General features: G+C 38.1%; 1 protein-coding gene across 3 annotated transcripts; it reads left to right on the plus strand.

The window, feature by feature from the left end:
* The first annotated feature begins 2,663 nt into the window (after nt 1-2,663).
* On the plus strand, nt 2,664-12,580 carry LOC115396908 (carcinoembryonic antigen-related cell adhesion molecule 5-like). Of its 3 annotated transcripts, XM_030102986.1 has the most exons (10): nt 2,664-2,741; nt 3,016-3,339; nt 4,967-5,245; nt 6,226-6,489; nt 7,731-8,000; nt 8,220-8,495; nt 8,918-9,029; nt 9,290-9,324; nt 9,405-9,442; nt 10,453-12,580. In XM_030102986.1, exons 1-10 carry the CDS (start codon nt 2,702-2,704, stop codon nt 10,663-10,665), a joined length of 1,851 nt encoding a protein of 616 aa, XP_029958846.1. In that variant the 5' UTR covers nt 2,664-2,701; the 3' UTR covers nt 10,666-12,580. The 3 variants fall into 3 exon arrangements, with proteins under 3 accessions (XP_029958846.1, XP_029958850.1, XP_029958847.1); XM_030102987.1 differs by lacking the exon at nt 2,664-2,741 and having other exon boundaries at nt 3,338-3,370; XM_030102990.1 differs by lacking the exons at nt 7,731-8,000; nt 8,220-8,495.
* The last annotated feature ends 3,840 nt before the right edge of the window (nt 12,581-16,420 follow it).

Genomic DNA, 16,420 nt, shown 5'->3' on the forward strand with positions numbered 1-16,420 from the left:
GTTCCTGTCCAAGCATCTACTACTATTACTTTTACTTATTCAGAAACTATTTATAATTTATTCAGGGCTACTTAGCAAAAATTTAGAATAATTGTCCAAATTACAAAAATGTGTGTGTGTACTGCATGTGTATCACAAAATAACAACAAATGTGGTTGCACACTCGTGTGCATCACAGTAACTTCAACTAATCTGTTTATATGTAGAACAAATAAACTTGGAATGTTTACAACCCACTTTGTGTATATTGATTCAGTGTGATCTTCTTATACTGCCATTTGAACTGTTGAAGAGAGGTACAGTTTTTAAGTTCAATTTCTAGATTGTTCCACAGATCAACCCCACTTCTGGTGATGAACATTTATTTCATTGTAGTTCAAACATAGTGCTTTTGGAAATTAGTTTTACCTCTGAGATTGTACTCGGTGTCTTTATGACTAAACATTAGTTGGATTTTGTTAGGTAGCATACCGTGTCTAGTTTTAAACATTATTAAAAGAGATTTTAGTTTTATCAGGTCATCGAGTTTCAGGGCTCTTGATTCCAGGAACAGCGAGTTTGTACTGTCTCTGTAACCGACGTTATGCTCTTTTCTGTTGCAGAGTGAGAGAGTGCAGATTTGTTCTGTAAGTATTTCCCCAGACTTCAAGGCAATAGGTAATATACAGCAGTACCAGAGCGCAGTAGATGGTGTAACGTGATTTGTAATTCAGAAAATACCTAGATTTACCCAAGATGGAAATACACTTTGCAATCTTGGAATTAATGTGAGCTATGTGGGGTTTCCATGACAGCTTATGGTCGAGCACAAAACCTAAAAATGTAGCCTGTGCGTATTAACCATTTCTATAGGTTCATCATTTATTTTCATAATCACATCAACATTGACTTTTTATTAAAAAATATCATCATTTTTGTGTTTTTCAGGCTAAGTGAGAGTTTATTTTCATTAAACCAATTTTTCATTGTATCTACTTCGAAAATGGCCTCGATCAGTAGCTGTGAGAGGTCTTTCCCCTTAAAGAGGATGGTAGTGTCATCAGCAAAAAGCACTAAGTTAGCTTTCCCTGAGACATTGCACAGATCATTTATGTACAGCAGGGATGGGCAACTGGCGGCCCGCACCCTCCCTCCGTACGGCCCCCCAATTAATTTTTGAAAAAGAAAAAATATGTGTTTTGCTGCACATATTGAGTTGCAATGACATAGTTTGGCCACCAGATGGCACGCCCTCCGCGCCTCCAGCCTCCACCAGCTAACGTCACACACCCGGCCTCTCAATGCACGTCGGGATAGTCACTGCCATGTTGGAGTGAAAACAAACATTCAGGCGCATGACGCTCTTTCACTATTGTAGAGGATTATACGACCAATTTTGGCCAGAGGAGAGCGTGAATAGATGGAAAATGATCACAAAACGGTAAGGACATAAAATCTGTTTGGTGTGAATAGCTTTGAGATTTGGCGAAGAACGTGTGAGAAACATGCGATATGAAGTGCTGGCTGTAAAATGTGATGATCGGTTTTCGGTTTGTTTTGCGGCTGACGGGAGCTGGTCGGCTCAGGGAATATTCTGCCTGGTGTCATCTAAAAATGTAGATCTTGTAGTTTCATATGATATCCAATACGTTGCGGTGGAGCAAACGAATCTTACGTTGTGTAGCGTTTTGTGTTTGGAGGTGCAGGTGAGGGGGGCGTGTCGAATTGTTGCATCTGGATTTTAAAGTTGCTATAAAACAAACACTCGGTCATCAAAGTGCAGCTGGAGTGTTCAGTTAGTGAGATTAAGGCTTTTTGTTTGAGACACAATTGAAAGAAATCATCCTCACAGCATTTTAGTCACTTTATACAACGACGCTGAGGTGGAGCAGATGGGTGTTGGATCCGGTACAGGGCCAAACTTGACTTCCGTGATGAGCAAGTCCATTTTGGCCTGGAGTTAACAGATCTATGCACTAAATGTACTAAATGTCCACATACTCCAGGTCGCAGGGTTCTTAAGTCTCAGCTGTGCATTGCTGGAACAGGTGGCTGGCATTAATTAAGTATGGGTCCTGCTGCAGCCTGAAATCCGTAGTTTCTCCCGGTACCGGTCTTTGTGTGTTACGTCAAAATTGTTCACTTGATCTGAAAACACAACAACATCCCTATCTCTTTATCAGTCCACATTTTCAATGTTAAAGAACACAGAAGGTGCACTACTCTCTATGAATGAAACCGCGTAACACTAGTTGTTTTCACTTCAATATGGCGGCTGGTTGCCAACCCCCGGGTCACGTGACTGCAAATACTCTGCCAGCCCGACATGATGCCGAACCCCCCCCCTTTAACAACACTTTAACTTTTATAGGTTTATTTAACTCTAACTCAGTGAAGAAAAACAAAGAAGTATACAGTATTTTAGCTCAGTAGGTCCCAGGTTATTTTACCTATTGATCTCGAATCACTTGTGAACCATATTACTACAGTTACTTGTGAACATCCAAGTAGTCTTGTAAAAATTGACGTTTCTTTCCCCATGACTTGATGAAATACATTGTGACCACCAGAGGGAGGCATCATGTCACAGCTGATGACAGCAGACAGGTGGTGCAGGACATCAGGTAGGTGGAGACTTATTCAATAAGATCAGCTGTCAGGCTGAAAGCAGTCCTGATTTTTCAACTCTCTTCTGCATGGCTTATGGTTTTAATTAGTGACCATGTTGCCTTTATTCTTTATTCTCTACCTGGGTTTTGTAGGTAAGGATCTGTTTTCATTGATATGATTAATCTAAGCAGAATCTGTTTCCTGAATTTCCTGTAATTGTGTTGTACAAAATGATGTTATACTTGAAGAAGTAGTTTAAAACAACCCAAGTTACTGAAGAAACAGAAAATACAAGACCAAAAAAAAGGGGGGAAAAATGTGATCACGTGAACAGTCCGCATGTGGTGTTCTCTGCTTTTTTTTAATGATTTATTTTTGAATCTTCAGTAGTTCACACTAAACTCATTTCACTTCTGTCTGTTTCAGGTTTCAGTGAAGGAGCTGGTATTTTACCAGATGGTCCTCTGGATGCAGCCATAGGAGGTTCAGTGTTATTTGAAACAACAAAGACTCCTCCAGAAACTCCATTTTTAGTGGTGACCTGGAGCTTTGGTGCAAACAATATAGGAATCTCAACTCCCTCTGGAGAGAACATTGGGGTAAACTATACAGGCAGGGCCAGAATCACCCATTCTACTGGATCTCTGGAGCTCAGCAATCTGACAGCTGCTGATAGTGGGGATTATGGAGTCGCTATTGTTCCTTCAACTGGTGGTCAAGAGTCAGGAACCATCACACTGAGAGTACATGGTGAGCAACTTTTAAATACAGCTGTCTACAGGTATGCTGTCATATTTTTATAACATATTCATTTAAATATAAAAACATTCCACTTTAAAAAATGTAATAAATCAAGCACATTTTTCGCACTTTTAAAAGTAATATCTTCATTTTCAGATATTCATATACTTTTATTCCCCAAATTAAATAATCATCTAATGGGAAAAAGGATGTTCCAATGGTTGAATGAGTATTTGAGAATGCAGTTTAGTTGTCTGTTTTGTGGAGACAGGGTTACATTACAATTACATTTTACAAGGTAATTCTGGGAAATACCTTTTTCACTTTGAAGTATCTCCGTGAGAGCCCTATGAAGAATTGGTGGACCCTAAAATAAATATTAAAAAAAAATTAGAGCGCACCTTAATAATGCAAGAACTAAAATTCAACAATAAGTCAATGGCCAGATGTCTGAACGTTATTTCTAATAATGTTTCATTTTTTTTTTTACCAAATTCTTAGTCAGCTGTGATATTGTAACTGTGATCAGAAGTTTTTCTACAGTTTGATGAAAAGTAATTTTTTGTAGATTACTGATACAAGTAGGGTTGGCCCAGGGCATAGGCAACAGGCTGCCACCTAAGACGCCATCTAAAGGGAGTGGCGCCGAATTGCAGTCCCAAAATACATGTTTTTGACAGGCTGTCCTGTGCCCCCTTATGGGCATATTAAAGCACAGCAGTCACGACAGGTAAATTTTGAAGGTGGGGCACTTATTCATGCTTCAGTTTCAGTGCGTTTATTAACCAGATAACTTTAAATTCGCCCCAAGCTGCAGCCATTAAACACTGCTGTTTTGTTTAATTTCATGTTAATCGGCGATTGATGGAATCTGTACGAAGACTTGCCTCCCCCGAGCGACTTTTCCTGCACTCTAAACTGTTTATCTGCACTTCTATAGCAGGTTATTTATAGAAAATGAAACAATGGTTATGGTGCAAGATGTTTGAGGTTATACGTTTTTGTGGCTTATCTCGAAGTTCTGATGTTGACAATTTTATCAGTGGTTGTTTTCTTGTAATGCAGTTAATCTAAATGGTCCAGTTAAAATTTTCATATCAGACCTTGAATGACAGGGTCCTGCTATTTGTATTATCAATGGTGTGTTGAAAGTGATGCTCTTGTCTGCTGTTGGGGGAGATCAAAACCATGTAACTTCCTTTGTGATTAATTCCAATCCATAAACTGCTACAGTTCATTGTCATTCTGTACTGTATTTCAATTGGTCCTTTTTTTTTTGTTTATGATTTTGGAGAATTATTGGAGCCAAATGTAATATGGAATGTGACATGTAATGCCCTCCCACCCATTCAGTAAAGATAGAGATGCTTGTCAAGGGCGCACAACAATCCAGGGCCGGGCCTGAATACAAGCAGAAACTTTGAATAGATGCTCTCCATGATGACAATAAATGTGTTTAAAGTTGATGTATTTCAACTGATATTCTGCCCGCAATGTCTATTATTTAATCACGTTTTTAAGTGATTACAATTGGTCAACATCTTTTGCCATCTTTTCAAGGAAGTAAGCACCATCTTAATTATTGTACAGTTTTATCATTCATCACACATTAATCCTCCTTGTTTTCCTCCAACAGCTCCAATCTCCAATGTAACAATAAATCCTGAAACTCAAAAGCTTGTTGAGGGCAAGGATTCTCTGAGGCTGTCCTGCTCCTCTTCTGGATCCCCGCTGTCTTTCCTCTGGATGAAAGACGGCTCTGAGATCACAGCCAGCGACAGAGTTCAGATCACTGATGGAGGCAGATTGCTCTCTATTGCCAACGTGACCAGAGATGATCAGGGGAGCTACACATGTAAAGTGTCCAATCCTGTCAATAGTGACACCAGCGATCCTGCAAACGTTACCGTCTCCTGTGAGTTTGTAACATACTAAATCAATTTTCCCATGATAGCTACACTGACATAAGTGGCAAGCAAATCTGTTCAGTCAATCCTGTTACATTCTATATTTTTCAATAACTTTATGTGCAGGAGTTTTGTTCTGAGTCAGCTGTTATCAGAGGAGGAGCTGAGGGCTGTCAATTTCACTGAGTCTCTAACTTCACATCAGATTTTCATGTGGGATACATGTAGCATTAGTCTTAGAGGTGCTTGATAAAAATGTTTTATTTGTTCTCCATATAAAACAATGATCATTATCTGGCTGTTTAATGCTGACCTTTATCTTACTTTAGCGTTGAAGCTTGGCTTTTCCCGCTGCTATTTAATAAATTTATCTAATTTTATCCCTGCATCTCTATACGTGCAGCACAATTTATTCTCCAATTAGCTATGTTTAAGAAAGGAGCAAGTATCAGAAGATTTTCTTCTTCCTCTTCTTTATAATCATGGTGTTGCACTAAGATGTGCTCAAATTTATTTTGGTTTTTTTGATCTGAGGCTGTGCACAGTCATGTGTGAAACTTTTTTTTTTTAATGTTGTTTTAATCCCTTTAATCTTACTAAGCTGTGTCACCTGCAGTGAATAAATTCAGGAAAAAGTTCTTTTTAGTTGAGGAATTACAATTGTGTTGTTTTTACACCTTACAAGAGCATCTGTGTGGAGTGAGTTGAATCGGCTTTCTAGGGGATGTTTCACTCAATGGTAGACTGCAAGTATCGTATAAATGCACAAACTCATTATTGCTCAAACAGCTGTTGTTATGGTTGTCAGTAACTTCAGTCATTTAATCCACTACAACAGGGGCGTGCATGCCTGGTCCTGTATCTAGTAGGAGGCTGGATCAGAGCCTTTCCAGATCAGCCTCAATTAAACTTTGTACTGTCTTTTTGTGTATCATCTTTTTTGAGCAACAAACAATCTCTGATTTTTAATGTTTGCTTCTACTCACAGACGGGCCAGAAAAAGTAAAGTTGACTCCACCAGCAGGAACAGACCATGCAGTAGGATCGGACATCACGATGGTCTGTTCAGCTGATTCCAGACCTCCTGCTCAGTTTACCTGGTTTCTAAATGGATCTCAGCTTCGAGACATTGGATCAGAGCTCAAACTGGTGGATGTTCAGGAAAATCAGAGTGGAAGCTACAGCTGTCAGGCCTTCAACACCGAAACTCTAAGAAATCAAACATCTGAACCTGCAGTCATCAATATTCTGGGTAGGTTTATTCAATGATTTTATACACAGAAATATGATTCGGAATGGGATAGTGTTATTAAATTCAGGATACATTGTACTGCATTGTTGTGACACTGACATTACTTCATGTGACTCCTTCTGCTTGACCGTTGATTAAAATTGAGTGTTATTTGAGAGCCTTGTACAGCTTACTTTAACCAGGGATCAGCTGAAAGTGACAAGCAATCATTTTTTCCCAGAGACCTTTTATTGACACAATAGTTAAATAATGACATACATATTTTATGTACCATCTGTTTTTGTCCAGATCTATCGGAAGGACTGAACTTGACCCAAACTTAAAAATATGTCCTGTTTTAAAGCTTCAAAATATTTTCCAAATTGAAAAGTTAGCTTATGAAATTTTGTTGACACATCTTATACTCTTTCAGTATTGCTGTCCTGTGTAATGTGTTATTTGCAACAGGTTGCTGAACACGGCCCAATGTATGTCACATCTTTGTTGGGTTCTGTGAACAAATCTTTCATAGTTTATCTGGATCTCTAGATAGTTTGTTTCTTCTTCAAATGCATTATCAGGTGTGTCATGACAGTAAGTGGGTTTAGAGATGCTATGCCAAAACAGAGGAGCCAAACATACAACAGATGGAATTCTATTGATATGAAATGTTTGATTATTGCATTGTGGAGTTATCATACTTTTTTTATATATCTTACATGAAAAACACCTATTTAAATGGAGGATTTTCATTTTTGTTAGTTAACACTGAAAACTCCAAAAACCATAATGAGCACACAATTTAAATATTCATATTTACTGATTTTTCTTCACACTCTCACCACAACTTGAAATGTTTTTGAGAAGAACTTGCTATCTCAAATCCCACCGCAGTCTTTGTCTGCAGACTGATGTGTGCAAAAGTTCCTCACTCCTCAGAAAACTGAGTTTGGAGTCAGTAACGGCATTGAGTAAAAACAAACAGGTGAATAGTTTCACCTTAAAAAAACTACACATAAAAACACTTGTTTGGCAAGATGATGGACTCTGTGCTAAAGACACAGACGTTGCTTTGTGAATTCGACAAAAAGATTCAGTCTAAGCTTAAATGAGAGTATTTGATGGAAATGTCAGTCAGTATAAAATATACATGATGTGCATCATGAATAGGAAGTCGCTTCTTATTGGCTTTGCTAAATTACAGACCATGTCCTATTTGGTCAAATTCTTATAACAAAGTCCTTTTATCTTTTGGCCAACAGTGAACGTATCAGATGCTTCTGTCAAACCAACAAATCCTCCAGTTGAAGGGACCAGTCTCAACTTAACCTGTGAGGCTTCTGGCTCAGTGTTGAGCAGAAAGTGGATGAAGGACGACTCAGATCTGATCCTGACTGACAACATGAAGCTTCATGACAATAACAGAGTGCTGTCCTTCACCACTGTGAGCAGAAATGACAACGGAGAATATGTCTGTCACATCAGCAACAGCTTCAGTAGTATGCTAGCTGCTTTCTCCTTGACTGTAAACTGTAAGTACTGTGATGTTCAATTGATATTTATAGTTCAATGACAAAAAGCCAAATCTCAGTGTATGGATGATATTTATTATTTTTCCAATCCAACACAAAATTTATTATGCTAAAATATTTTTTTACATTTATTTCATATTCATATTATCAACTGTTTCTGTCCAGTGAGGATGAAATCACATTACCTACATTAATACATTTTATAAATCTGTTTTTCAGATGGACCAGAAAATGTCAAAATCAGTGGTGAAAATCAGATAAAAGTGGGAAGCACCATAAAACTGAGCTGCACCGCTGACTCAGAGCCATTGGCTGAATTCACCTGGTTATTCAATGAGACTCAGATACTGAACTCATCTTCTGAGCTCATTAAAGACAACGCGAACATTTCTGACAGTGGAACGTACACCTGCAGAGCGACGAATGAAATAACTGGAAAATCTGGATCAGCTGAGCACCGGCTGTCTGTGACAAATACCTCAGGGGACAATAATTGTAAATATTGTTGATATTCTTATTTTGATTGTGTTCCAGTAACATTCAGAGTGTGGTAGTCTGTTAGCTCATCAATCAGTAACTTTAAATAACATCTGTATACAGTTCATAGAGCAACCAACTCCCGACCAACTGTTAATAATACAACTATATGTGCTGATAGTATACCAGTGACAATAAAACACGTTATCGTAAATTATCCTTCAGCAAACTGATCACCTGTGGAAAGACACAGACAACACAGTCCATCCATCACTTTGCCAAACCGAGCGTTCTACTGAAAATTCCCTGTGGGAAGAAACACATCATGACCACAAAACTGCTATTTATCTAATGGCCTTCAGTTAATGGAATGATTTGCTCATATTTGATGTAAAATTTGTTGATTCCTCTTCCTCTTTTTTTCTGTCTGTTTTCTCTAGCTACACCACCAGGACCAGACTGTGACACTGGCTGCATTGTTGGGATAGTAGTGGCTTGTGTTGTGGTGGTCGCTGTCGCCATCGGCGTAGGGTGCTACTGCGTTCAGAAAAAGTAAGTGACCGGGCAAACAGCTTTCATTTCAAAAAGAACTTTGGACTTTGTGAAAGCTGTCTGTGGAAAATGTAAACTGTGATGTAAATGTGAATACACATCTAAAGAAGTAGCACTGAAAAGAATCACTTTGCCGATGTGGCTGCTTGAAGAGAAGCTGTGCTCATCAGACAGAACTCACTGTGATTACTGCTGACAAAGAAAATAGAGTGTATCTGTTGGCTGTTTGCATATAAGGCATTTTTTGTGTGTTAAAACAGGAAAAAGAAAAAGAAATCTACCTCTACCACTACTGGTAAGGATGGGAACTGGTGCTGAGTGAAATTGTTACTGCCTTTATTGAATTAAAACGCACTTTGTTTGTCTTTTTTTAAGGAGGTGGAGCGCGGGGAAATGCAGGAAACAAAAATGAGGTAAATTCCACCCATATGCCCTTCAGAATTCAGAGAATTTTACGTTTTTTTTTTTTTTTTTTGTATGATCACAATTTAATCACAATTTCAAAAATGTGAGGATTCTGTTTAACCCTTTATGTGGCTTGTCTGAAGGAGCTGTGTTGTGTTGGTCTATAAAATAGTACTTTCCAAACTATGATGTCTGAACTGAACTGTCCGATTTGTAAATGAAAGATTTTCTAAAGTAACATGACAAGAGAGTTCAGGCAGTTGAAAGCTTGGAATGCTTTCTGAATGTACTGAAAATATAACTGAGTTAATGGAAGAATAAATAATGGCAAATCCTTAGAAATGAGTCAATAATAGTAAAAGTTGTTTGAGGTTTTTCTTAAAATATTCATTTAAAGTTAAAATGTATTATTGAATAAAAAAAAGCTTCCTATTACAAATGTAAAAACAAAAACCTGCAACCTGTAGAAAGCTACTTTGTTCAGAATCCACTTCAACAATAGAGAAAGCCACAAAGTTAAGTCACACTTCAAAGCACACATATAATACAGACATAGCATTGCTTGTAAGACAATTGGCAATCCTTTTTTATTGTGCTTTGGCAGAGGCTCGCCCTCGTTTGTAAAACTCTTGCATCAACTCAACAACTGGTGCTCAACATCAGACTTTGAACCAGGAAAAAGCACATTGTTTAGGAGTACCTGATCCTGCATGCATGGGTGGAACAAACACGTGCCTGGTTGTGTCAGTAAAGGCAACAACAGGGTGTTACGCATTTTCCTCAGTGAAATACTGTGAAACAGGATGACATGCAATCACAAACACAAGCGGTCCTTTTGAAATGTCATTCATACACTTCAATAAAGGATGTGAGCCACTTTTAACACCTTAGGGCCTGCTTTTTTTAATACTCCTGCTGCTTTGCTGTGACTCTGGCTCTAATCTCGCATATTTGAATCTGTATGTTCATTAATATGCATTTCCTCTTTTATAAATAATCCTTTTCTTGTGAATTGTAGGACCTGAACTATGCAGATGTCAGGTTTTTCCGTAACAAGCAAGGAGTGTCAGTGCCGCTCGGGGAGCAGAACACCACAACAGACTACGCTGAAGTCCGAGTGAACAACAAGGGTCCCGGACCGTCCTCCCCTCCCACCTACGACGATCATATGCAGCGAACAAAGAGGTCCGCCCCTCAGCCCGGCGTTAACGGCGGACCAGCCCACCCTTAGGTCCCCACAAAGTGAGGTGGAACAGACATGAGGAACGCATTTAGTTGAAAGAAAGAATCACTTCCTCCTTTTGTGTTGTTCCTTTATCTGGTTGAGTGATTCAGACCTTAGTCTACCTTGTGAAACGCACTTTAGTGGCAGTTAAACAATAACCAGCTCTGACGGTTATTACCGACACCAGCGCCATAATGCATGACGCAAAGTGCAGACGTATGAGCGGTAATGTTTTTCTTTGTATCATCCAGCTGTCGGTGGATCATCGTTTATGTAACATTTAAAGCCACATGCATTCAAAATGAGATTACATTTTCCAATGCATTTAAAAACATCAGTTGCACCAATCGGATAAATTGTGTTTATTTTTCAATATTATACTCTATTTTACATTTAGAGCAGGAATAAATGTTCTGGTGGGTTTAAACTTTGACATTCCACATACAAAAACTTAAGACACAATAATGAATGTAAAATAACAATGATGGGATGTTTTTTCATAAGATGAAAGAGTTCACAGTTGAGTATTAAAAGAAGCTGGGAACTATCTGATCTACACGTGCTTTTTTAAGATCTGAAGTCCATCCTGCAGACAGGCAGAAACATGACTCTGATCCTGTTAAAGTTCACAGTTAATATATAAGGTTGTCACAAGGAAGTAAAGCTACTTCTTCTGTCAATGTTTCTCTTGTCCAAATCGCAAACATCAGCATATAATACCACAAACAATACAGTCACTTTGATTACAGCTTATTTTCTATTTAAATGCCAGTCGGCAGCTTTTCCATAGATCTTTGTAAATAATTAACTTTAATAAAAACATCTGTCTACAAAGCCAAAAGTACTGTCTTTGTAATGACTGAGATGCAGTGGCATGGAGAAACTGATATTCAGCAATTCACCAATAGATTTTTGTTTTTTTCTGAAAATGCAGTCAGCTGAAGAGAACTGTGAGACCTACCTGAAGAGATAATCTGTACTGCAGTGATAATGCTTTATTTTCATGAGTTAAATAATTCATCCTACTTGTGTCCTCAGTTCAACTGTGTCTCTCTGCATGTAAAGGCCTTGTACTGTAGTTGTGTATTTTGTTTCTTTTTTCAGTTCCTTCATGCATGGACACTGTTTTTTAGAAGTGCACTGCACTCCATGTTTTGATCAGTGACACTCCCGGGGCATTTATCAGGATTGATGTTGATATCATGTTAATTTATAAACTCCAATTTTGGCCTGGAGCTTGATTGTTGTGCACAGAGTGTCAAAGTCAGGTTATTACTGTGGATTGATTAGATCTTCTTTCACTGGGAATGTGTTGCACGTTTGCAAAATAAAGCACAACGGGACTTGCAGTTGTGGAAACTGTGTCTGAACATACCTGATACATTATATAAATATTCAAATCAAAGGTGAAGCTCTCAGGCTGTTTACATAGTGTGAGGAAATATGCGGGGAGAAAAAGGTTAAAGCTGACCTGCAGCGGTGCAATCTTTTGTCTACTAACCCAACATCAAGCCTTTATCCATTCGGACTTCACGCTCCAGTTGTGTTTGGTTTGTCATCTATAGATCTGATAATAACTCAAGCGCACAACAAATAAGGGAAGGAAAAGGCTGAAAGTTTTAGACGTGAGCCGTTTCTCACAGTCTCCCCTCCACCTATTAGTTACTCATTACTGAAGCTCAAACTTTCTTTGTAGTTTCCCCCTCACACAAAAAAATGAAACCTTGTAGAACAAGTGTGTTCATCATTAGCTTTTCTGCAGCCAGGCTGCCAGGTTTTCATTCAACCATGAAGCTTATCCTTTCTTTTTTTTCTGTCACATACCAAAGAAAATGTCTGTTGAATGTTTGACGAATTTGCCTTTTGACTTGAATGTACCTTCAAAGAGAATCTCAGGATAGAAATGTATTTGTGAAAATTGAATCGCTTTGCACAAATGAATAAAGTATTTTTTACGTAAGTCACTGGTGTCTGAGAAGAATTTTCTGCTTTGGTCTCTTCTTGTTCGATAAAGGCAATCCATAAACGGATCGTCTGCTGGTTGAAAGTGTTTCAGAGAAAAAGGTGAAATAACAGCCTGAGTGTTTCTGCTTCTGAAAAGCATTAAGCAACACAATGACAGCAGGGGAAGAGTTAAGAGGAAGTTCAGAAACGGTTTTTGTAAGAATGATTTGGGACAGTAGTGACTGTTGTGTAGTCTCAGGTTAAAAAAGGACGGGACCATCAAATTTAGTAAAATCCAATAATATAAGATATTCACATTTAAAAATATATATCTAATTTATTCAGTTCATGTGCCCTGATGTTAAAAATATTGGCATTAGTTTCCATTTCTAAATGTTTCTATGGCTTTTTATGCTTTTGAGAAACCTGTAATTGGAAATAAAATGTTGGCAATGCACAACAAAAGCAGGAAATAGTTTTAAGAAAACACACGAAACCAAAGCCCATCATTAAGCCATAAATCATATTTGAATTGTACCAATCGGCTCAAAGTTCATGATGTTGCTGCAGCAACCTGGTACCATCAAGGCACAAATGAAGCAGTAAAATCAAACTGTTGTTAAAAACATTTACAGGTTATAGATAATATTTCTTCTATTGTGGTTCTATAGACTGATGTGGTTCGAATTTATCTTAAAATGACGTGTGAGCCTTTAGACGTCAACCTCATTGTCCCTGAAACTCTGCACCTGTTTGGACACGGATGTTATTCATTGACCTGCTTTATAATGTGACTGCTGGGAAATGTCATATATCAACATTGCTGGTAGCTATTAAATGCAATAAAAGTTTATCACGGGGGATGTAAATGCTGCCATGACAATACTTTTAGTTATCCTTTACCTCCTCGTTCACAGTTTCCTCCATTCAAAGCAGTCATGATGAAGAATATAATAGAGTGAACTGACAGTATGTAAATGTTTATCTGTATCAGGAACAGCCTGAAAGCCCCTGATATTTTGTTTTTGTAAGCAACTGATTCTTATCATTTCCTGTAAACCCTGCTTAGCACTAGTTTATGTCCCTTCTCATTTGGAGGGAGGAACCTGCAAGTGACTGCAAACTCTTGTGAGACAGTGACATCTGGTGTTAGTTTTTTCATGCAACTGAGTTGCTGAGTTGAGAAAAGCGTTGCAGTTTCAACACACCTCTCTTGACAGGTCTTGAGTAATCCAGTTACAAAAATTTACAAACGTCTTTTCATCATTTTGAAAAAACCCCCATTGCCACACTGATGTCTTCATCAGGTAAATTCTCGAAGAGGTGAAACTTTTCAGGAAATCATGAAATCCAACAACGTGAATCTTTACTGTGCTACACAGCTTGTGCCTGTAGAAGAACACCACCCCTTCATGCCATTGTGATTTTAAAATATGATAAATTATAGCTACTAGTAAAAGTCTCTCTGTGAGGAGTTTGCATGTTCTTCCAGTCTGGTTGTGGATTTTCTCTGTTCACTGGAGTTTTCTCCTTCAGTTCAAAGACATGAGCAGCAAGTGAAATGGTGAAATTAACGTGACTGTAGGTGTGAATGTGACTGTCAAGTTATTCTTCTGTTCTGTGATTTCTTTTCTCATCAAAATTTTAAAATTCAAATTTTCTTTCAGAAATAGTTCATGTTGAGTTGGATTCATCCTGTGAGATGCGATTGTTAACTTGGATAACACTGATGTACAAATAAAAGACTAAACTATTCAAAACAGTCTTTTTGACCTTTTTTAATTAAGAGATATATGTAATTATTTTGTGTTTGAATGTAAACTTTCCTAATGTGACTGTTAGCTTTGCCAGGTTTTCACAGCGGGGCTGGATGAGTAGAATTTTCATGCTTCTTTTTTTAAAATGTCTTCTAATATGGCTTTAACGTGACTGGTGCACTTGTTGCTTTGCACAAAGTGTAAGTGCAATTAGATTTTATCATTGCACGTGCAGTACATCTGGCTCAATGTGTTTTATATTTTAATAACTGACAGATTTACCCAACATTCCTCTGTTTGATCCTTTGGACCGCTGGGTTTTTCCAGTGACTGTTCAGAGAGGTCTCACGCCACACTGTGGACACCTCTGGGACTTCTCAATAACAAGACAGACACACTTTCCTCACTTGTGCTGCTTTGAAAGCAGCCCCCTTCATAAACAGGAACCACCACCACCATGGTGCAAATTAGGAGGCAGTGCAATACCTATTTACTTTCCAACTCTTATGTTTGCACATTAGTTTGCACCTGGACTCTTTATTATTAATTTTCAATGGATGATGGATTGTAATTGTGCTTTTTTGCAGTTGCATTCAAGTTTCTTGTCTTTAAAACTTGAGTAGGAGACCATCAAGGCATGAATTAATTTTTACATTTGCTAGCTGACCTCAAAACAAAAAATGTTTTTATGAATGCAAAAGATAGCTTTGTACTGTATTTAAAAAAAAAAAAAAAAAAAAACAGCTGGAAATATGTCACTTGATTTGTATAAAAAATACTTTGGGATTGTTTTCTATGTCATGGTTTAAAATGAGTTAAAGCAGACCTGAGCAATGTGTCAAGGTTCCATTCAATACAGTATTCAAACTTCATTCAGTATATTCAAAATTTGAAAATATTAAATGACCTGTCGCACAGTTGCCATGGTGATGGTGACTCAGCAACAGAGACAGAACTGTCATCTGTGGTTTCCAGCAAATCCAAACAAATGTTATTTAGAAAGCACTTTTCATAGATGGTGGAGCACAAAGTGCTTTACAGGTTAAAAACAGTAATATTAAGAACAAAAACACACCGCTCCCTTCAAACTCCAATTTACAATTAATGTTTTGATTGTTACAGATTTGTTTGAGATGACTTTTAATACGTTTTAATGGTTTTTGATTAATCGGACTGACCTGGGTGTGTTTCTGATTCCGACATGCGGAAGAGAAAAATCTCTTCAGTAAAATTAAAACTGAGGTGTTGACACTGTCTCACCGACACCACACACTGGTGATGAATGACTCAATGATCTCTTTCTTACTTCTCTCAAACGGAACAAATAAAGCAGATAAGAGCATCGGACTGAGCAAACAGGGTGACTGAGCCAAGCCAAAGATACTCTCCAGCCCCTGTCCGTGTTTCTCTCCTCCTTTATGGCTGTTATCTCACAGACTTTATTTTGTTTGCTCTTTGTCTTTGTCTTGATTAGGGAAATGACACCAGAGGTGATAAATACTTTGAAGGAAGATTTTGGCACAGGATGATATACAACAGGAGGAAGGACATCTAAATTGCAACCAGATAACTTTTTATTGGCAGTGTGTCCTGCCCTCAAATCAACTCCAGTAGCTCTGAACTAGATAAAGAGGTGTAACACGTGGCATTGGCATTCGACTAAAGGGCATAATTAATAAACAAATCTAATGAGGACAAATAGAGTCATATAAAAAAGGTCACGGCACAGCCTGGGTACAAACAAATCACTGGAGGTCTGCAGGGAAAGGAGTTCAACTGGCTTCCTGCACGTGGTCAAACTCTGAAGTTCAGAAAACATTAGACGGAACCTGTTAGAAACACCAGCAGATGATCCAGCAGTCATGTAGAAGTAGCAGGTGGTGAGTGGCACTCAAATGTACTAAAAAGAAAAAAAAAATACTGTTTTGGTTTCAGGCAGACAGTATGTATGTGTTCTGGCGCCACCTACTGGTCTATAGAAGTTAGAGATGCTCCTGCCCTTATCTGACTCTTTCGGTTTGAAAAATAAAACATGAGGAAACCAAAAAAAAAAACAAAAC

Source organism: Salarias fasciatus, chromosome 11 (assembly GCF_902148845.1).
Source record: "Salarias fasciatus chromosome 11, fSalaFa1.1, whole genome shotgun sequence".
Classification (NCBI taxonomy): Eukaryota; Metazoa; Chordata; class Actinopteri; order Blenniiformes; family Blenniidae; genus Salarias; species Salarias fasciatus.